At 35.9% G+C, this 24,020-nt stretch overlaps 1 protein-coding gene across 3 annotated transcripts in view; it reads right to left on the reverse strand.

The window, feature by feature from the left end:
• XPO4 (exportin 4) overlaps positions 1 to 24,020 on the reverse strand; it is a 125,840-nt gene that overhangs the window by 15,477 nt on the left and 86,343 nt on the right. For all 3 annotated transcript variants that reach the window (XM_070577834.1, XM_070577837.1, XM_070577836.1), the window contains 8 exons: positions 17,675 to 17,851; positions 16,943 to 17,085; positions 16,292 to 16,437; positions 15,408 to 15,585; positions 10,505 to 10,664; positions 9,593 to 9,762; positions 3,808 to 3,982; positions 289 to 582 (listed from right to left, as the gene is read on the reverse strand). In XM_070577834.1, the coding sequence (XP_070433935.1) occupies positions 289 to 582; positions 3,808 to 3,982; positions 9,593 to 9,762; positions 10,505 to 10,664; positions 15,408 to 15,585; positions 16,292 to 16,437; positions 16,943 to 17,085; positions 17,675 to 17,851 (1,443 nt within the window). The remainder of the gene's footprint in view (positions 1 to 288; positions 583 to 3,807; positions 3,983 to 9,592; positions 9,763 to 10,504; positions 10,665 to 15,407; positions 15,586 to 16,291; positions 16,438 to 16,942; positions 17,086 to 17,674; positions 17,852 to 24,020) is intronic.

Consider the following 24,020-nt stretch of genomic DNA (forward strand, 5'->3'; position numbering starts at 1 on the left):
CCCGGGATCTGAACCCACAAATCCCAGGCTGCTGAAGCAGAGTGCCAAAACTTAACCCTTATGCCACCAGGCTGGCCCCACTATTATTAACATTTTTTAGGGCAAGAATTTATATTCATTCAACATGCCTTACTCTGAATTCGGAGTTCTTTTGAAAATAGTTTTTATGAGAAATCTTTTGGAAGCATAAAAATATTATTTCAGATAATATTCATTAAACTTGAAGTAACGTATCTATTATTTTGTTATAGCTTTAATCCTGAAGGGATAAAATTAGAAAGCGCTTACCTCACCAAGATAGCATATCTGTTTATGTGCAACTTCAACAAAAACTTCTATTATGAGATTGACAGTCTCTGGAGTATTTTTATAAACTTCCATCAATCCAATGCAATTGGTGAGGAAGTCCATTAGAAAATTAAACAGGATTGCTACGTTGTCGATCTGGGTAGCCTCAGCAATGCCACAGAGGGCCTCCAGTGTGGCAGTGATCTCCTGCTTGACCTCCTCTTGCTGGCACATCTGCTGAAAATTTTCTTGATTTATCACTCTTAAGAACCGCTGCTGAAGTGGCTGAAGAACCTATAAAAGGAAAGCATGAATTTTCTAAAAGTTTTTCTAAAAGTTTGATTCACATGCTTTATTTATTTCTTCAACTTTATTTCCTCAACTTGGATAAATATTCACTTTCCAAAACATTTCTACTTGTTGGAGAAAGCACAGAAAAAGAATATCTGAACTATGCATTACATCCTGCATTTTGAAGGTCATCCTAACTTCTGGCATACATAAAGAAAGAACACAAACATGAAAAGGTGCTCAACATCACTAGTCAGGAGGGAAATGCAAATTAAAAACAGAATGAAATACTATTTCACACCTGTTAGAATGGCAACCATCAAAAAAGACAAGAGATAACATAAGTGCTGGCGAGGATGTGGAGAAAAGGGAACTTCTGTGCACTGTTGATGGGATTGCAAACTGGTGCAGCCTCTATGGAAAGCAGTTCGGAGGATCCTCAAAAAATTAAAAGTAGAACTGCCATATGATCCAGCAATTCCACTTCTGGGAATAGATCCAAAGGAGACAAAAACACTAACTTGAAAAGATATCTGCACCCCATGTTCATGGCAGTATTATTATGTTAAAAAACAGACAACATACACAGAAATCGAGATATAATGACGTACACCTGAAATTTATATAATGTTATAAACCAGTGTTACCTCAATCAAATAAACGAATGAATAAATAAAAAAGGAGACAACAGGGCCAAAATGGAGTCACTTATGCTAAGCTCCACCAAAACTTAACACCTAACCTAACTGCAGTTTCCACCCTCCCAGCAACCTGGAACTTCCTGGTCAGCACCTGGGGAGAATCCACCCACAGACCCCTAACACAATGCACTCTGCACGAACAACTTCCTTTTTTCCCCTCCCTCTCTGCTTTGACAAACCTTTGCTCTTCTGCAGCTCGACAGAGTTCTCTACTTCCTAAAGGGAGTGCTGCCCAATTCATGAATCATTTAATAAAGCCAATTTGACCTTTAAATTTACTCAGTTGAATTTTTGTTATTTATCATTTACGACAGCCATGACATGGAAACAACCTAAGTTCCATCAACAGATGAATGGATAAAGAAGTTGTGGTGTATATATACACACAATGGAATATTATTCAGCCATTAAAAAATGAGGAAATCCTGCCATTTGCGACAACATAGATGAATTGAGGGCATTATGCTAAATGAAATAAGTCAGACAGAGAAAGACAAATACTGTATGATCTTACTTATATGTGGAATCTAAAAAAAACCCTGAAAATCAAAAAACAAAACCAAACTCATAGAAAAAGATTTGTGGTTACCAGAAGAAGGAGGTGGAGGGAGAGGGAATTGGAGGCACAGGGTCAAAAGGTACAAACTTCCAGTTATAAGATAAATAAGTGCTAGGGATGTAATAATGTACAACATGATGACTATAGTTAACACTGCTGTATGATCATATGAAAGCTGTTATTAACACAAGGAAAGAGAATTTTTTTTTTTTTTTTGCTTTTTCTTTTTAATACATCTGTATGAGATGATGGATGCTAACTAACTTACTGTGGTAATCATTTCACGACATATGTAAGTCACGCCGTCATACTATGGACCTTACACTTATACAGTGATGTATGTCAATTACATCTCAATAAAACTAGGGGGAAAAAAGAAAATCATATTTATGGAAAAGCATATAAGTACACGCCATCATCTCACTTCCGAGTAATTTAGGTTCCAAAAAGAAAAAAAAAATAACACACAAATCACACAATACGACCTCCTGAATGTCAGTAGCAGAATTCTGCTACTATCCTCATCTCTTTCCAATTGATTACCTTTAAAAAAGGGTAAAAAATTAAGCCCCCACAGTAAGGTTAGCAAACTTTTTTCAATAAAGGGCCAGAGGGAAAATATTTTAGACTTTGTAGGACATACCATCTCTGGTCCAACTACTCAATTATGCTTGCACTGTAGTGCAGAAACAAGTCACAGACAAGATGTAAACAATTGAGCAAGACTGTGTTTCAAAAACTTTATTTTACAGAACAGGGAGCAGGCCAGATTTGATCTGTGGGCTGCAGTTGGCCAACCTCTGTTCTGTAAGGTCAAGACCAAACAAAGCTCTCGCCTGTTTCTTTCCTTTCCAATTCCTCTTGGCATAGAACATAACGTCAGATAATCAGTTCTGCCCTGGGTATAAGAGTAAACATCCTTATATATGATGATAATATCTTAATTCTATTTAAAGCTATACATATGATAATACAATTATTTGAACTAGAAATACATGGTCAGCCGGGTTTTCCTTCTGGCTCTAAAGTCACAGACAACTGCTTAATTCTGTTACCATGCCCCTTCTCAGACATCAAGAGTACTCTAGTCACAAAGATTATAGGCTGGCAAACTACATACACTGGTAACTCTTGGTTCTTGATTTAAAGCTTATTAAATAAGGTAAGGTTTCTATGGTGGTTGTTACGGGCTGAATTATATCCCCCCAAAATTGATAGGTTGAAGTCCCAATCACCAGTAACTCAGAACATGGTCTTATTTGGAAATCGGGTTGTTTCAGGTGTAACTAGATAAATTAAGATAAGGTCATTAGGGTGAGTCCCTAATCCAGTATGACTGGCAGGTGTCCTTACAAAAAGGGGAAATTTGGAAACAGACATACTCACGTGGAGAATGTCATGGGAAGATGAAGGCAGAGATCAGAGTGATGCTTCTATAAGCCAAGGAACGCCAAAGATTGCCAGCAAACCAGCAGAAGCTTGGGGAGAGGCCTGGAACAGATCCTCCCTCACAGGCTTAAAAAAGGAGCCAACCCTACCAACACCTTGATCTCAGACTTCTGGCCCACAGAACTGCAACACAATAACTTTCTGCTGGTACAGCAATTAATACAATGGCAAACTAACACAATGGCTAACATGCAACTCCTTGTTCAAGATAAGGGAACATCTCACTGATTCTTAATGGAGAATTAATACACCAGTTCAGGCTCTAATTTGCGTTGTGGAAAAATGCCTAAACGATGGAACACTTGACAACATCAACGTCATCAGAGCAGATATAGATAGATCATAGGATGATAGCTGTAAAATAGCTGTAAAGCTTCAACCTATTCATTAGAGGGAAAGATAACAGAAAAGCTAGGACTGAAAAGTTCACATCTCCACAGACTATTTTATGACAACACACAGATAAAACAACTACAGGGTTACATGAGAGGATGCAATCAAAATAAGGGGAACTGTTACCTCTGTCCAATACTGTTGTTTGGTTTCTGTGTCCATATGTGCAAAACCTCCCAAGACAAGAGCCTTCATGAGTGTCCTCTGCACAGGACTGGACAAGAAATTCAGGGGTGGGCTTCGACTTGCAAACTGCTTGGCTAAGTTCCACCAATTTTCACACTGAATTACTAAGTTAGCCCTATGGGTAGAGATAACAAAATGTAAGATGTATTACTTACATTGGATGCATACTAAGTAAACAAAAATGGAAGGTAACTGGGTTTAATTTTTAAAGAAATTTGTTTTTGAGTTAATGATAGGTTACAATCTTGCGAAATTTCAGTTGTACATTATTGTTTGTCAGTCGTGTTGTAGTTGCACCCCTTCACCCTTTGTGTCCACCCCACACACCGCACCTTTCCCCTGGTAGCCACTAATCTGTTCTCTTTGTCCACGTGTTTAAATTCCTCATATGAGCGGAGTCATACAGAGATTGTCCTCCTCTATCTGGCTTATTTCACTTAACATAATTCCCTCATGGTCCATCCATGTTGTTGCAAATGGGACGATTTTGTTTTTTTTTATGGCTGAGTAGTATTCCATTGTATATATATATACCACTTCTTTTTTATTCAATCATCTGTTGATGGGCACTTAGGTTGCTTCCACATCTTGGCTATTGTAAATAATGCTACAATGGACATTGGGGTGCATAAGACTTTTGGAATTGCTGACTTCCAGCTCTTTGGATAGATACCCAGTAGTGGGATAGCTGGATCATATGGTAGTTCTATTATTAATTTTTTGAGGAATCTCCATACTGTTTTCCATAGTGGCTGCACCAGTGTGCATTCCCACCAACAGTGTATGAGGGTTCCTTTTTTTCCACAACCTGTCCAACATTTGTTACTATTTGTTTTGGTTATTTTTGTCATTCTAATGGGTGTAAGGTGATATCTTAGTGTAGTTTTGATTTGCATTTCCCTGATGATCAGTGATGATGAACATCTTTTCATGTGCCTATTGGCCAATCATATATCTTCTTTGGAGAAATGTCTGTTCATGTCTCCTGCCCAGTTTTTGATTGGGTTGTTTAATTTTTTGTTGTTGAGTTGTGTGAGTTCTTCATATGTTATGGATATTAAGCCTTTGTCAGATATATGACTTGCAAATATTTTTTCCCAGTTAGTGGGTTGTTTTTTTGTTTAAATTCTGTTTTCCCTTGCCTTGAAGAAGCTCTTTAGTCTGATGAAGTCCCATTTGTTTATTCTTTCTATTGTTTCCCTTGTCTGAGAAGACATGGTGTCCAAAAAGATCCTTTTGATAGTGATGACAAAGAGTGTACTGCCTACATTTTCTTCTAGAAGCCTTACGGTTTCAGGTCTCACCTTTAGGTCTTTGATCAATTTTGAATTTATTTTGGTGAATGGTGAAAAAGAATGGTCAATTTTCACTCTTTTACATCTGGCTTTCCAGTTTTCCCATCACCATTTGTTGAAAAGACTTTCTTTTCTCCAGTGTAGGCCCTGAGCTCCTTTGTTGAAGATTAGCTGTCCATAGATGGGTGGTTTTATTTCTGGGCTTTCAATTCTGTTCCATTGATCTGTGCACCTGTTTTTGTACCAGTACCATGCTGTTTTGATTACTGTAACTTTGCAGTATGCTTTGAAGTCAGGGACTGAGATGCCTCCAGCTTTGTTCTTCTTTCTCAGGATTGCTTTAGCAATTCGGGGTCTTTTGTTGCCCCATATGAATTTTAGGATTCTTTGTTCTATTTCTGTAAAGAATGTCATTGGGATTCTGACTGGGATGGCATTGAATCTGTAGATTGCTTTAGGTAGAATGGACATTTTACCTATGTTTATTCTTCTGATCCATGTACATGAAATGTCTTTCCCCCTCTTTATGTCGTCATCCATTTCTGTCAGAAAATCCTTGTAATTTTCATTGTATAAGTCTTTCACTTCCTTAGTTAAATTCACCCCGAGGTATTTTATTCTTTTTGTTGCGATTGTGAAGGGTATTGTGTTCCAGTTCTTTTTCTGTTAGTTCCTTATTAGAGTATAGAAATGCTGATTTATGTAAATTGATTTTATACCCTGCAACTTTGCTGTAGTTGTTGATTACTTCTAAAAGTTTTCCAACGGATTCTGTGGGGTTTTCTAGATATAAGATCATGTTGTCTGCAAACAGCGAGGGTTTCACTTCTTCCCTCCCTATTTGGATTCCTTTCATTCCTTTTTCTTGCCTGATTGCTCTGGTCAAAACCTCCAGTACTATGTTAAATAAGAGTGGTGATACAGGGCATCCTTGTCTCGTTCCTGTTTTCAGGGGGATGGTGCTCAGTTTTTGCCCATTGAGCATGATGTTGGCTGTGGGTTTGTCATTTATGGCCTTTATTATGTTGAGGTAGTTCCCTTCTATGCCCATTTTGTTCAGAGTTTTTATCATAAATGGCTGTTGGATCTTGTCAAATGCTTTCTCTGCATCTATTGAGATGATCATGTGGTTTTTATTCCTCAACTTGTTGATGTGGTGTATCACGTTGATTGATTTGCGGATGTGGAACCATCCCTGTGTCCCTGGTATGAATCCCACCTGATCATGATGTATGATCCTTTTGATGAATTGCTGTATTCGGGTTGCCAAAATTTTGTTGAGAATTTTTGCATCTATGTTCATCAGCGATATTGACCAGTAGTTCTCATTTTTCGTGCTGTCCTTGTCAGGCTTTGGTATCAGCATGATCTTAGCCTCGTAGAATGTGTTAGGAAGTGTTCCATCCTCCCTAATTTTTTGGAATAGCTTGAAAAGGATAGGTATTGAATCCTCTCTGAAAGTTTGATAGAATTCCCCAGGAAAGCCATCTGGTCCTGGGGTTTTATTCTTTGGGATGCTTTTATGGCTGTTTCAATCTCTTTCCTTGTAATTGGTCTGTTCAAATTGTCTGCTTCTTCTTGAGTGAGCTTTGGGAGACTGTAGGAGTCCAAGAATTTATCCATTTCCTCTAGGTTATCCATTTTGGTGGCATATAGTTTTTCATAGTATTCTTTTATAATCTGTTGTATTTCTGCGGAGTCTGTTGTTATGTCTCCTCTTTCATTTCTGATTTTGTTTATTTGAGCTTTCCCTCTTTTTTTCTTTTAAGTCTGGCTTGGGGCTTGTCAATTTTACTTATCTTCTCAAAGAACCAGCTCTTTGTTTCATTGATCCTTTCTACTGACTTTTTTGTTTCAATAGCATTTATTTCTGCTCTGATTTTTATTATTTCTCTCCTTCTGCTGACTATGGGCTTTGTTCTTCTTTCTCTAATTCAGTTAGGTGTAGTTTAAGATTGCTGATTTGGGATTTTTCTTGTTTGTTAAGATGTGCGTATATTGCAATGAATTTTCCTCTTAATACAGCTTTTGCTGCATCCCATATGAGTTGGTATGGCATGTTATCATTTTCATTTGCCTCCAGGTATTTTTTTATTTCTTCTTTAATTTCTTCAATGATCCATTGTTTGTTCAATAGCATATTGTTCAGTCTCCACATCCTTGTGCCTTTCTCAGCTTTTTTCTTGTAATTAATTTCTAGCTTTATAGCATTATGATCGGAGGAGATGCTTGTTATTATTTCAATTTTTTTTAATTTGTAGAGGCTTGCCTTGTTTCCCAACACATGGTCTATCCTTGAGAATGTTCCATGTGCACTTGAGAAGAATGTGTATTCTGCTGTTTTTGGATGAACTGTTCTATATATGTCTATTAAGTCCAACTGTTTTAGTTCTTCATTTAGCTCCACTGTTTCTTTGCTGACTTTCTGTCTGGATGATCTGTCTATTGATGTGACTGGTGTGTTGAGGTCGCCTACTATTATCATGTTATTTTTGATATCTTCTTCTAGGTTTGTTAATAGTTGCTTTACGAACTTGGGTGCATAGATATTTATAAGCGCTATTTCTTCTTGATGAAGCGTCCCTTTAGTCATTATATATTGGCCCTCTATGTCTCTCTTTACCTGCCTTATCTTGAAGTCTGTTTTGTCTGATATAAGTATTGCGACACCTGCTTTCTTTTGTTTGCTATTAGCTTGGAGTATCATCTTCCACCCCTTCACTCTGAGCCTGTGTTTGTCCTTGGAGCTGAGGTGTGTTTCCTGGAGGCAACAAATTGTTGGATCTTGTTCTTTAATCCATTTTGCCACTCTGTGTCTTTTTATTGGAGAGTTCAATCCGTTTACATTCAGTGTGAGTATTGATGCATGAGGGTTTAATGCTGTCATTCTGTTGCTCGTTTTCCGGTTTTCCTGTTTTTCCCTTGTTTCTCGTCCTGTGTATTTTAGCCTACCCATTGACTTCTGCAATTTCTTATGCTGCGTTTCTTAGACTTTTCCTTATTTATGTTTTGTGTCTCTGTTCTGTGTTTTAGTTTAGTGGCTACCCTGAAGTTTGTATTCAGAATCTCGTGTATAACATAGTCCATTTTCTGGTGGTCTCTTACTTCCTTAGCCTAGACTGTTTCAGTCCCTTTCCTCCTCCCCTCCTATTTATTTTCATCTCTTATTCCAACTTGCGTTGTGAGTTTGTAGTGATAAGATTGTCTTTGCTTTGGTGATTTACTTCCCTTTATCCTAATGCTATAGTTGAATATTTGCTATCCTATTCTGATTCTATTTGTCTCTCTACTCTGTGTTTTGTAACCCCTTACTCCCTTTTTGTCTTTTTTCAGGTATGAGAGCCTTCTTGAGGATTTCTTGTAGTGGAGGTCTTGTGACTACAAAGTCCCTTAGCTTTTGTTTGTCTGGAAAAGATTTAATTTCTTCCTCATATCTGAAGGATATTTTTGCTGGATAGAGTATTCTTGGCTGAAGATTTTTATCCTTTAAAGTTTTGAATATGTCACTACAATCTCTCCTAGCTTGTAAGGTTTCTGTAGAGAAATCCGCTGAAAGTCTGATAGGGGATCCTTTGTAGGTTATTTTCTTCTGCCTTGCTGCCCTGGGTATTCTTTCTCTGTCATTCATTTTTGCCATTTTTACTATGGGTTTAATTAATTTTTAAAGTATGGTACAGTAAATTTGGTATAGACTTTGGAGGCACACAAGCTTGCATTCAAATCCCCTTAGTCGTTTGACAATGTAAAATTTATTTACTCTCTCTTAATTATCAGTTTCTTGATCTGTAAAATAGGGATAACAACACTAATAACAGCCCTAAATCTCATGGCTGAGACTGATGTGACAATTAAATGAGACACTATATATGAAATGCTTGGAACAGTCCCTAGTAAATTCTAAGAACTCAATAAACAGTAGCCAATGACAATAGTACTAATAACAACAATCATATTTCTATGTGGTAAGACAAATGAAAACATTCCCAGAATTTGTTGTAGAAAGTGTGAAAAATTTTACTTTGCAAAATTAAATATTAATTATTAAAATATCAGTTTTTCTCATCTATAAAATAGGATAATACTAACAGGGTACCTGAAAAATCAAACAAGACTATTCTATACTAAAGTGTTTTTAAAACTATAAATTACTAAATTAAATATATGTTACTCATAAGAATCTCTGATGCCAAATCCTTGAACAATCAATGCAATCCTCAGCCGTAAGATGGGAAAGCCCTATTTGTATTTGTCACAATACGATACTATTTTTTTAAATGTACTGCTCCAAAACTACAGGGTGTATTCTGGAGCTTAGGACCATGTAACTGTTAGCCACTTGAAAAACTAGACTAAAGAGCAAACTGGAGTTACACACACACACACACACACACACACACACACTCAGATTCTGCATCTTATAATCAACTTACCTTTCTCTTCTTTCCACCAAAGTGACAAGGAGTTGTACAGTGTCATTTGCAAGGTCCTGTTCACTACTCCATACTGAGAGGTTACTGATGACTTTCTGTAAGAGGTAGCCAATAATCCACTGAGAACCCTCTGTATCTGCTCCAAATGCTGTACTGAAGGGTAGACTTATCTTAAGAGAGAAAACAAATTTTTTAAAAAGGTGAGAAAGATCAGCTGAAAAAAAATCCATAGAAAAATCAAACTGAAATTAGCATCTAAATCTGAAGTACCGTTTACATCAATTTTACAAATGTATTCATTTCCTAAGTCCAAGAAAGACATCCTCAATCCACTTACGTTTTCCACTGTGATTTTCCTGTTGATTACCCTCATATTATTAACACACTAACATGATATTTACACCAAATACAAAGAATATAAATTAATCCATTCCCAAATAGTAATCTGTAACTTAATATTGGTTAAAATAAGCTGAATCAAATGATGTGCTCTAAGAAAAGTTATTAAAATAGCATGCCATTCATATAGTTCTCTCAATGTGGAAAATGTTCAAGTGTTAGTTACATTTTTTTTTTAAGATTGGCCCTGAGCTAACATCTGTGGTCAATCTTCCTCTTTTTTTTCCCTCCCCAAAGCCCCAATACATAGTTGTATATCCTAGTTGTAAGTCATTCTAGTTCTGCTATGTGGGATGCTACCACAGCATGGCTTGACAAGTGGTGTGCAAGTCTGTGCCCAGGATTCGAACCAGTGAACCCCAGGCCACCAAAGTGGAGCACACAAACTTAACCACTGTGCCACTGGCCAGGCCCCTTACATTTTGATGAGGAAATCATCAAGAAAAATGTTCCCATTTCTCTAATTGCCATCATCATAAGCCCAAATGAAGTTAAACAGTTTCATATTCTGACCTGATCATACAGTTTCTCATTCACCAGGAGATAAGTCTTTGCCCAGCGTTTTAGAAACCAAACAATATCTTTGCCCATTTGAGGGCTTAGTAGATGAGTGAGATCTGCTCTTATTGCTCGAGATTCAACTTCTGAAACTCTTAGAACGGCAGATAACAGCCTGTGGGTACAAAAAAGAAGTCATTTATTCTTTTATCTATTTAATTGGTCATCTAATATAGTTTTTTCTTAAAAGTCCTTTTTTGTTTCTCAACTCTCTGGATTTAGGCCAGGCTATACTTGAAATTTTCACCAATAGGGTTGTTGACAAAAGCCCCATTTTATTACTGACCTTTCAGGAAGTAGGCAACAAGACAAAGAAAGGGAAGGGTCACGGCTAGAGACACCCTGTTGCTGAAGTTGCAATTAACTGCATGTGCAAATCGCAGCTTTACTGTCTAAAAAAATTTTCAAATTCAAAATGGAGAAATACATAAAATTAAAAGTTCAGAGTAAATGCTAAATTCTTCAGCACTCCATCACTTCTTAAAACTTCCATGGTTAGCACTGCTTGTTTTTATACAATGGTCATTTTATGGTGTAGGATCCGGTAACTGACTTATCTAGAATGTTTTGAATATTGAGTCTTGTCTCTAAACCTGATAGTCCTATTTATTTCCTAACAAACTTGATTCTTAATGGCATTTTAAAATAAAAACTTGGCTAGAAAAATAACCTACATGAGTGTGCATACTGTCCTTTTCTGCGCTAGGTAATTCATGACTATGTGGTGTTAATGACATGTATGATATGCAGATAAGTAACAAAGTCTTTGTTCTGGGGCTGGGAGTAGGAGACCACACGCTCAGAAGTAATGTATATTTAACTTGACTTTAGCTAAAAGGCAAAGCAGCAAAGGATTTAATTGAAAGAACTCATGAAAACACCATTTTATGAATATCAGCACCAAGACAGGGATTCTAATCACTTGAAGTCTGGCTTCTGCTACTTTCCTTACTGCTCTCAAGATGACTGAAATTATGTCCTTGTAATGAAATCCTACGGACATGTTTCAGTTCTTTATCTAACTGGATGTCTCAGAAGTACTAGATACTGCTGACCCCTCCACCCTTCTGAAATAATTTCTTCCCTTGCACCACACCTCCCATATTTCCCCTGATCTATTTGCTTACTCTTCCCGGTCTATGACATCCTCCTCTTCCTCTGATCTTCTTTAAATCAGGTGGTTTTTAAGGTTCTACCCCCACAACCTCTTCTTTTCTTGCTATACACATACTTGTACCACCAGTGCTCAAACTTTAAAAAATTATTTAAGGGTGTATATGAGCAAAAATATCCCAATGACCTCACAATACATTTAAGTTGATGTATCACATTTGTCTCATAAGTTAAATAGTTTTAAAGATATAATTTTCAGCCTAACAGAATTTGAATTAAATAGTTACAGTTACCATTCAAATGTTCACACTGGAATTTAATTATCACAGTGTTTTGATACCCACCATGATCCATTTGAAAAGTAAACAAGTTTTTCTTCTACAGTTGGAAACTTTATAATGTTTCTTTTTCTCCTTAAATTTTTCTTTCAATTTCCTCTTAGAATACTACCCTAATAAATTTTTCTACTTATTATACTGATCATACCATTTACTTCTCTCAAATATGTCAAGATATTAAAATATATTTTTTAAAAATTTCCAATGATCAGAAGACTGTGTTTAAAAATGTCTTCTGGATGGAGGTATCATTACAATACTTATTAGTTCACAACTGAACAGAATATAAGTTTAAATAAATTGTTAAACATAAAAATAAAATTTTGTGCATCTTGAATGAGATTAATGTAGTGGAGTTTTATTTTTCTAAATTAGTTCATGTATCTGTGAAAAAATATTACTTACTGTTAGAATGAGACAGAGCTGAGCATAATTTGATTCATGTTTTTCATTTTAATAGACATAAACACTGAGAAAACATTCATATAAATAAACGGAGGGTATTTTTAAAATAGCGAGGTCTCTGAATTATTTGACTTCTTTCAAGTTAGATGCCAAAAGTCATTGAGATCTCCCATCAAAAATTATTTTTAATAATCTGTTAACTGACAACTTGACTAAGCCCTCTTCAGTGCTATTTAATGCAAAGGAATGGAAATCTCCTGCCTTGTAAAATTACTGGTTATCCACTACTCAGTCATTCACTCCCAATACCACACTGTTTGGGACTGTCCCTTCATTTGGCATTCTGCAGGTTTTTACACACATGCCACACACATCCATCACAGTAAGATTCAGAATGAGTGAGAGCTTTTCCATTTTTTTTTATAAAGTGGGAGCAAGGTAGAGAAAAAGTGTACCACACGCAGTTCTCAGGGAGATAAATCTGAGGCTCCCCTGGGAGCCTTTCTTTATTCCTTCCTCCCTCCTCATTGCCATACTCAATCCATCAGCAAAGTCCTGTAGAGTTACCTCTGAAACACTTTTTTAACTGTTGAAATATCCCAATCCTACCTCAATTTCTTAAGCACGCTATCTGAATATATTTTATATTTCAGACAGCACTCACAGTTTCCCATACTTTCCAAGTTAATCTTGGATAACCTCTGCATTTCATAAACCAGAAGTCAGCAGAACGAGTCAAACAGAGTTCTCTTTAACTTCTCACAACCTCTACCATTATTGCTCATCTGGACCACCACCATTTTCCTCTAGGATGACAGCAATTAGCCTCTCAACTGGTCTTACTACTTCAATCTTTGCCACTGACAGTTTACTCTCAATGCAGCAGAGTAACCTTTTTTTTTCTTTTTTTGGTGAGAAAGATTGTCCCCGAGGTAACATGTGTGCCAATCCTCCTCTATTTTGTGCGTGGGACGCTGCCACAGCATGGCTTGACGAGGGATGTGTAGGTCTGCACCCGGGATGTGAACCTGTGAATCCCAGGCTGCTGAAGTGGAGCGCGTGAACTTCACCAAGCCACCACGCTGGCCCACAGAGTAACCTTTTTAACACATAAATTACTCTTCTGTTCAAAACCCTACAATAGCACCTCATTTCACTCAAAGCAAAAGCCAAAGATATTACAAAGACCTAAAGACTAGCTGATTTCCCTCTAACTCCATCTCCTACAAAATTCCACCTCACTGTGCTCAACCCGCAACGGCAGTTCTTGCTGTTCCTTGAACATGCCTGGTGTGCCACAGGGCCTTTGCTTGGAATCCTCTTCCCCTAGGTCTTCGTGGCCTCTCTTACTAACCCAAATAAAGCCTACAGAGATAGGAATATTTAAAATCACAAACAATTCCTGAACTCTGCAACCCTGACCCCCCTCACCCTGCCCAGTTACTTACCCACACACTTATGGTCTTCTAATATATTATTTAATTTACTTATTTATTATCGCTCCCCTTCAAGGAGCTTGAAAAGGGGAGCGATTTTTGTCTGTTTTGTTCACTGAGGTTTCCCAAATGGCCAGAATAGTGCCCAGGACATAGTAGGTACTCAATAATTATTTGTCAAATGATAATTTCTTCAAGAAATGTGAACTACTTTTTGAGATAAACAAGGACTGTTCTCCCATATATGATTCAACTTCACATTAATTCTTCAGACTACTTAGAAAAAAAAAAAAGGTGATTTTTGTTGTTGTTGTTCCCACCCTTGCCTCAACCCTCCATAGTCTGTGCTCTCAGTTACCAAAATGTTTTTGCTCCCACACTGATATCTGGGACTGGCAAAAATTGAAAAAGCACTGAAAATACAAGGAAAGCATTCCTGATGGTACTGCCCAGGCAAGAAATACGACAAAGATTATAATATGACAGCACCCTGAAATGAACTGCCTTTGAAACTAACATTCATCGTGAATCAAACCAAAGCAAAAGCAATGATTTCCACAGACAATTAATCTAATGCCTATAGTAATCCCAAAAGGAAAAGATAAAACTTTTTCAATAGAGCATTGATATTTTATCTCAAACAAGAGAATGCAACAATAAAGGAAATAAATTCCCAAACATTTTCTTGATATTGGCTTAATAGTTCAATAATTTTAAAATCATACTTTCTACTGCACAGGTTTAAATGATATCCATGTCTTTTTGCATTAAAATAAGAAGAATGTGGTGGAGAGCACCCTGTTTGATTACTGATTTTGCAACTGACAAAAACCAATGTTACTTCATTATTGATATCTCTGCCTGCAATCTAAATTTAAAGCTAAAGATACTGAAATTTAAAATGCTATTTTCAAATCCACTTTTAGGAGGAGACTTAGTGCAGATTTATGCCTCCTTAGTTTCACCATAAAGAATTAATGAAAATTTTGCCATTACTATTAGGAAGATCAAAGTGAATTCTCTCATTTGAGGCACACTACTGTCTTTTAACTTTACCTGACAGGGTTCTCAGGTTCCACATATTCAGGATAAATATTTCTATTTTCTAACATAAGAATCATAATTTTTCTTAAGAAAGCCATTGAAATGTAGTTTTAGCTTTATGAACAATAAATACTAGTTAACGTTCATTTGTTTTCTAAGAATCTCATATTCTTTGTTTCTCTGATTTAGGGTGCCTGTACCTGCATTAGTATTGCTTTCTGATGGACAAGGGATATGTTCATAGTACATTAGATTGAATGTCCCATCAAAGTCTCATTGTATTTAGAGTAATTTTACATTTGTTTTCCTCAGTACTGGATATAGCTGTCAATTCTCACCAGAGTGGCACTGCTTAAATATATCGAGTACTTGCCATCCTTGTTTATTTCAAGGCTTCTCCAAGTTTTATTTTCTTTCATGTATCAGATTTACAACATGCCTATCACTCCAGTCATCTACCCATCAACTCAGAATTTATAAAACAGTATAAATTAAAGAGCACAGCTATAGAGTTCATATTACCTAATCACAGAATCTGTTCTGTTGTACCCTGGGATGGAAGAAGCCTTTTCTCCTGGAGATCCCAAAATTTGAAGTGTTGTATTAATGTCAACTTCAGATGAATGCTTAATGGAATATTCCATTATTCCTGGAGGTATTAGCGGAGTCTCTCCCTGAGTATCATCAGCTAAGAGGTAGCCTTCAGTTTAAAAAAAATTAAAAATGAACACTTAACAAATCTACATTTATCAAATTGTACTATAAATGTTTCAGTTTTATTTGATTTATATACATCATATAAACTGATGTAGAAGTAAATTATAAATGTCAATATGTTAATTTCAAGTTTGATGAGAAGAAACTTTCTATTACTCAAATAATTAACTCTCAAAAATATAGGAAAGGACAAATGTTTTATTCACCAATTTTATAATTCATACTGACAGGTAGGCTTTTTGATCTACTACCTTTTAATAATTTTCAGTAATATATTCTGTAAAGTTAATAGGAATTCTACTTTTGTCTATATCAAAAGCCAATATTTGGGAATGCCTTCTCAAAAATTAAGATTTTTTTCCTGATTATTTAAAATACAGAAACACTGACAGTATGGTTATGGAAGAAGACCCTAAAAGTCAGACTGCCTAGATTTGCATTCTGGCTCCAAAAATTAATAGCAGTGTGACCACGTACTAGTTTCTTATAACTAAGTCTAGCTTCTTCATTTATAAGATAGGGATAATAATGACGACAATAATAACACCTAAGTTCTGTGACATACAGTTAGCTGTATCCAAATTTCACCCAGTACGATGTACGGACTATTGTTTTAATATATGAAGCCTCTTCTAAGGCTTAAACTGCTCAGTTGGCAATTACATTTTAAAAAGAAACAGCCAACAAACCTGTAACTAAAATAAGCCAGTGAATATCTTCATAGAGATCATCAAGCATTTTGTTGTCAATAGTGCTTGAACCAGGTGAAGCAAGTAATTGCTGCTGATGTCGCTGTAACTGACCATGGAGTCTTGTTACTCTTTCTTCTAATAGACTAAAAGAGGAAAAAAACAATAGCTTCATAAAGTTCAACAAGCAAAGACCTGGAACATCTTACAATTTCCATCTATTAGAGAACATAAATGAAGATGTTAGCGCAAAAACACATATACAAAAATATCTATTTTATACACAGCCGTTCTCATAGCACTATAGGAATTGCGATTTATTGTTTATGACATAGAATTAAACACTGCTTTACAAACAATCAAGGTTTACAACAGGCATTTGAAAACTGGTTATTCCAAGTTTTTATTGATACGGGTCAAATCATTTCTCATACCATGTTTTCCATAATCTCTCTGCCATCTATGCTGTAGTGCCTGGGCTCCCAATGTACAAGCCAAGGAACGCAATCATGAGTATGTTTCTGTCCATTTGTTCCAGTGTGCTGGGATACGGGGTGGGGGTGTTTAAAGTCTTTAAACACTTTAAGTGCTCTCCAGGGAATTTTGAATAGAGAACATTTGCTCCACGGGGTTTCTCTGGACTGTGTGTACCTTGTCAGAAGAGGTATACAGTGTTCTGCGGCAATTCTTCCTAGCATTCCTACACTGGCTAGTTGATCTGAAAACTGGTCTCGATCATCTTCTTGCAGTTCACTTATTTCTTCTTCCTCACGAGAGGCCACACCATTTGCAGTCTATTATTGACGAAAGAAATAAAAATGAGGAACTGCACTCCTCTGTTCAAAAAATCATGCATTTCTGTTGCACTGTAAAATAACTTTAGCACTAGACATGAAAAGGAGCTGGACAGAGACAACATCTGAGTGCAGCTGTCTAGGGACTTCTATCTAACCATGCTGACTGCCCTAGCAGTTACCAAAAAGGGGGAGAAACACAGAAGAGAAAGAAGTAGAGGGCATTACCCCGTGGCACACATACGTAAACACAGCTAAACGCATACCCACAACCCACCTCCCACACAGAGAATTTAACTTCTGTCCCTAAAAAGATCTGACGTCTTCAAGATCCATGGGTCCCTTGGATCCAAGAAGTCATTCATATCACTTAACAACTAGGAAGACACAGCTGGGTAACTGAAAACTGAAGAGAAAGGGGGTAACTATAAGCAACATCCTGTAAAACATGTACTCATTTAGACAAGAGGGACCACTTTTGCTCTCCATCTAATGCTCTCAGCAAATCTTCTGAAGGAGCTCATCCTAAATTTCTAGTACTATACAATGATGAAGTGGATTTTTAATGACAACCTGGCTTAAAACTTACCAAATTCCTTGTGCCATCTGGAGCAGCTAGGTGGCACTGAATATAGGAATTGAAAACTTGAACCGCATGTTGGGTAAAAAAGCCTTTATGGAAATGTTTGTCATCTTGGACCAAAGTTAGCCAGGACTCCAGCAATTTGTCATATGCTTCCATGTATACCATGTCATCTTTATCAAGCTAAGAGAAAAGGACATTCATAAAACAAATGGCCAGAGAAATAAGATGGGCATTATAACAAAAGTCCTATCGCTATACATATAAATAGTTTTATAAGTTTTTCTTGTAACAAAGATTCTCAATTTAATCTAAATAATTCTTAGGCAAATAGGAATTAATGTTTAATTTTTAGAAGACTAGCTGTTCAGTGCTTTGTGGAACATGTCTTTTTCAAATAAAAATAATATTAACATTTTTCTGTAGTCAAGAAGAGAACTGTTAGAACAAAAAGATAAAATTGTACTTATTACACACTTTTAAATGATTTTAGAAAAATTGAAGAATGAGGAAAATAGACTGTCTGAACCAGCATATTTAAGAATACATGGGAAGAACTCCATAGATGCTCCTTAACATTTTATAATAAAAAGGAAAAGCAAGGATAGGGCTTGCACAGGAGCCTGAGAGGGTGCTGAGGCAGCAGGAACACCAGGAGCACAGGGACTCATGGACACCAGTGTGTGAGGATGAGGTAGGAAAGCCAAGCAGACAGCAAGCAATACAGACTAAAAGGAAACTAACAATCACACAGGCGCTGGATATTAAGTTTTTCACTATGTACAGGTTGTGTCCTAAAATAACCTCAAAGTAAATTATTCTGCCATATTGAGGAGGAACAGTCTACACCTAGTGATTAAGAATACCTCTATGGACCTCAAAGTGTTAAGATACCACTTAATTTTCACGCAGTCTAATAAGACTCCATATGCTAATTTTTCCATAAATTAGTAATCTGGATACATAATTTAATCTATGCATCCGTTTCTTCATCCACAAATTCACTAGATCACTGTTGAATGAAACTGGGAATACTTAGTGTTAAGCACGATGCTTAGTGCAAAAACCTACATAACGTATCATCCAAGCTTTTGGGCCTCAGTCCAATGGGGAAGGGTGAGAAACAAAAAATTTCAGAAAACACACTAAGGTGATAAAATATAAACATACATTTCAGGGTCAGTTTTTAACAATGGCATCTCTCATAAGTAATTTGTTAGAAATAAAGTAGTAGCGTCTTTGAACTACGTATTCACTCTTAAAAAGGCTTTAGCATGATCCACAACTTCTGACATTCTGTTAATAGGTGGTGAACACAGGAATACTAAAGGTTTATAGTCTAATCTATAACTCACTTTTGTAGTTTCTAAAGCAAGCAAACAGGTCTCATCTTACAAATACAGAATTCTGGAACCTTAATCAGAAAGCACCATCCAAACTGTTATTCTAGCAATTTGTGAATGACTCAAAAAACAAAAGTAATGGAAGATCTATTTCAAGTATTCCAGATTAAGCTGGACCACCAGAATACCACCACCAGATCATAACAGCTAAGCACCTAAGTGAACTACTTCCAATGGATTGTATTTTATGCCTTCAGCTTTTATTAACCCACAGTATACAAAAAAAAAAACCAGTGATTTTCTGAATCAACTGGTTCTTTAAAAAACTTCTTATATTTTTAAGTCATTTTATGAAAAATTTACTTAAGAATGGAGGGAAAGTGAAAAGAACTTCATCAGATAATTTTAACAAGAATTTAAGGGGCCAACCCCATGGCTGAGTGGTTAAGTTCGTGTGCTCTGCTTCAGTGGCCCAGGGTTTCGCTGGCTCGAATCCTGGGCGTGGACATGGCACCACTCATCAGGCCACGTTAAGGAGGCGTCCCAAATGCCACAACTAGAAGGACCCACTGAAAATAGACAACTATGTACTGGGGGGTTTTGGGACAAAAAGGAAAAATAAAATCTTAAAAAAAGAAAAAAAAAAGAATTTAAACACAGCAAGCCCAAATTTTTTTTTTTTTTTAGATTTTATTTTTTCCTTTTTCTCCCCAAAGCCCCCCAGTACATAGTTGTATATTCTTTGTTGTGTGTCCTTCTAGTTGTGGCATGTGGGACGCTGCCTCAGCATGGCTTAATGAGCAGTGCCATGTCCGCGCCCAGGATTCGAACCAACGAAACACTGGGCCGCCTGCAGCGGAGCACGCGAACTTAACCACTCGGCCACGGGGCCAGCCCCAAGCAAGCCCAAATTTTTATCCCATATTTTCCTGGCCTTGAAAGTATATATACCAAGAATTAGCAACATTCTTTCAAGGCAACTAACTGGAACGTATTCATCTTGTATATAGTCAATTGTCATCATTTCTGGTATTTATATTGTATAAAGTTGCCGTGAACGCTGACTCGGTGGCGTTATGTTCTTTCTCTGGTCACATTTTTCACCATGTACAGGTGAACTGATACATACATAACCTTGGTTTATGTGTATTTCCGTTTATAGACACCTTATTTAATATACACGGTTGATTCATTCACAGCCAACAGCACTACAACTCATGCCTGAACGAAGCTTATCCAACACACATATTTTCTCCATAAGGCACAGCACGGCATTCTTGCACTCAGGAACACCAGAGAGCACTTCAGAACAACACGCGGAGGCCATTTTAAACAGTGAAATCATCCACTCAGTCATTGCATAGGAAGAACTTCACTATTTCGTGACAAAAATTTGGAATACCCCATTTCACACAAAAATTTGAAAAATGTAGCACTGGAGACCATGAAAAGGTCTAATTTGACCTCAGCTGGGAACAAGCATGCCGGGTGATTCATCTCTTTCATTACTCTTTGCATGCACATGTCTGGGAATGATCATGAAAGTGCCTTAAGTGCTGATTTTGGGATTACAAAGGGAATTTAGGAAGGAGGCGAATTTGCAAATATGGAATCTATGAATAACGAAGATCCACTGTCCTTAGAAAATCTACTTCTAATAGGTTCCAACTTACTATGAACACTGGTTCTTGCCCATGTATCATCAAAATGCATTATACTTTTGAAAACTTTAATATGAATACAATTTTGTTGAAGGACAGGCATATTCTTGGTTCCATAAATGTGACAATGCATTCATTCAGATTTATAACCAATGAAAACGATCAATTCAATTTCTTTTCATTTCTACATGATTTATTTCCTTTGTATATACTGCTTTCAGCATTAATACTACTAAAACCATTATTAAGTAAATTTTGTTGTATGAACACCAAAAAAGATGAAGGAATATTATCAACATCCTTTAGCAAAATGTGATGATCCAAACTCTTGTCACAAAATATTGGGTGAAGTTCTTCCTGTAGAATGATTAACTGGATGAGAATGCCATATTTTCTTTTTGTCCTTGGAAATACATCATTTACTCATGAATTGTTGAGTTTGAGAAAATTTATCTAGAATATCACCAGCTAAAACTCAGTCCCAGATTTCACTTACACTATCAATTTCACCGTCATTATTAGAGCCTAGAGTGCTGCTGTCTCTTTACATTCATCTTGAGTCATTTTATCACTGTAAAATGTCTTATTCTGGCAATTTCCTTCTCTCTGTTTTACTATGGACAGAAAATTAAAAATTCTGAATACCAATCTGTATCCAATTAAATGTTAAAAAAGAGGACTTAGAAGATGCTATCTCCAGACTTCTTTTATAGTGTCTTGAAAGAACATGCCATACTTTAGGAAATGCAATTATAAAACTGAAAAACAATGAATAGTAGCTATTTATTTCATTTGTAGTGTGGTTCATCTCACTACTATGTCAACCTTGTAGGTGATTCCATCATTCCTCTATTTTCTTATTATTGTAATCTTTTTTTAAATTATAGGTGGGAATTGATGAGTAATGGTGAAATATTTCCTAAGATCATGCAACAGCAAAATGTTTCAAGATATAGGAGAAATCAGATCGGTAAGATATCATAATATCATAATGTACTTTAGACTTTCAGAAGAGTCTAATATATCCAGGAGGTAATTGCAAGATAGTAAATGCTCTTTCTGTTCTAAGGTCTGTAAGAAAAAAATAAAGTCATGAAAAATCAATGTTTAAAATAGCTAGAACTATTCAAAAAAGAAACTCAATAACCAGATCCTGGTGGTATACTGAAAGTTAAAGAATGTTCGAAGAAATAGCCAAATAAAATCTGTTCAAGCATCATTTGTTGTCATGGGATTGAAGATTCCATAGCATTCACCATCTCCTATATAAAACTTGGTAAGAGATTTTTTTCCTATTTTTATTTTTACTTAATATTAGGAAAAACTCCTGAGGGGCAGGTATGCTTTCTCTTTCTGCATGAGACTTTCTTAAGTAACTGCATCTCCCATCCCATTCCATGACCTTCATATTCATATCTAAAAAGTCAAACTTACTATATACAGATAAGCTTACGGTATGTATATCAGGATTGTTCTTTTTCTCTAGTCTTGATTTGCTACTCTTATTTAATTCTGATTGTCTTTTGCAAGTTTTAAAAGATGATTTCATTTTAAATGTTCTTTAAGCTACCAGAAACCTTGTACAAAAGAAAGGGGGTTATAAAAAAATAAAATAATCCCTAGATAATTTCAACTGCTAAGCTTATTACCTTTTTTCTGTCTCTCTCTCTAGGTCATACCCATTCTTCTAAAGCCTCCCTGATTCATCAAAGAGGAGCTGTGAAGAGTGGCCTTATGTAGACAAGACACCATTTGAAGGGTTAACTAAAAATGAAACTGACTTAAGAATGTCCACGTAGCAGGAGAGTCACATGGTGATTTATATAAGAATGTTTGCTGCAGCATTACTGAAAAAAGTGCAAATAAATTTACTGAACCATTCCCCTAATCTTTTACACTAAAATCCATGAATCCTAACATGAATTAATGACATAAGAAAATGCTCATAACAATATAAATAAGAAGTAATGACTTTGTTTTTATTTAAACCTAACCGGTATACCTTAAAATCTGGGGGGAAAAAATACATCTAAACATTAATAGTAACAAGTTTCAGAGGGTGAAATTATAAGTGACTTGGTTTACTTCTAATTTTTTGCTTTTTCAAAAAAAAATTTTAAACTTAAACGTCCATAATTGGGGGGGTGGGGGGCAAGGGTATTACATAGCTCCATATGTGAATAAAGAAATGCCAAGGAACTGATAATTGATGGGATTTTTGGAGAATTTTAACTTTATGCACTGTTTGAATTACTTTTACCAACGAGCATATAGCATTTTCACAACATTAAAACTGTATTCTGAAATTAGTAACAAAACTGAAATTATAAATGTGAAGAAAAAAGTAAAAGCAAAAATGTAATTCACAAGAGAAAGGCACACTTCTAGAAAAAACTGTAACTGCGTATTTGGATCAAGAAAAAAAGAAAACCTGAATACTCCTATAACCAACCGTTTAAAATTTTTAGTTAGTGTAAATTTTTCCCCAGAAGAAAATACCAGGCTCAGTGGATTTACAGGTGAGATGTAGTGAACTAGCAAAAACCAAAACAAAAGATAAAACAAAAATAACCAATCTTACACAAACTGACCCAGAGAAGAGAAAAAGAGAATGAGTTGGAGTGACCGTGAAGCTGGTGTTAACTCTGATAACAAACAAACCCAGCAGTTCATAAAAGGTTGTGATATATTGTCATTATGTTGGGTTCAACTAAGAAACACAACGGTAATTTTAACATTAGAAAAAACTTTTATAAAAGCAATTTATCACATTAACAGATTAAGTAGAAATACACTTAATAATATCAATACTCACTTATGTTTTTTAAAAAACTTATTAGTAATGCTGATGAAGGACAGCTCAAAAAGCTATAGCAAACATTATTCCTAATGATGAAAAGACGTATTACCACTTGTATTAACATTGTACAATGACGAAAAAGAAATGTATTATAAAATAAGAGAAAGAAATACAAATTGAGAGGACTGAAAAGAAGCAAAATTGTCATTATTCACTGATGATATGATTGTCCACGGAAGACTAAAAAGACTCTAAAGACAAATTATTAGAGTCAATAAGAATTTTGAAAGGTTAGTAAATATCAGATCAATGTACAAATAACAATTGCATTTCTCTATGCCAGCAGCAATATGAAAAATGAGGTTTAAAAAAAGATACTATTTACAATAGCAACAAAAATATAAGGTACTAAAGAAAAATTTGTTCCTTTATTGAAAGACGACAAATTGGACCTAAATTAGTATAGAGACATACCACACTTAGGGATAGAGTTAATATATTAGAGATGTGCATTCTTCACGAAAGCTTCCCTGTAATCCCAACCACCA

The sequence above is a fragment of the Equus przewalskii genome, chromosome 16, assembly GCF_037783145.1.
Source record: "Equus przewalskii isolate Varuska chromosome 16, EquPr2, whole genome shotgun sequence".
NCBI lineage: Eukaryota > Metazoa > Chordata > Mammalia > Perissodactyla > Equidae > Equus > Equus przewalskii.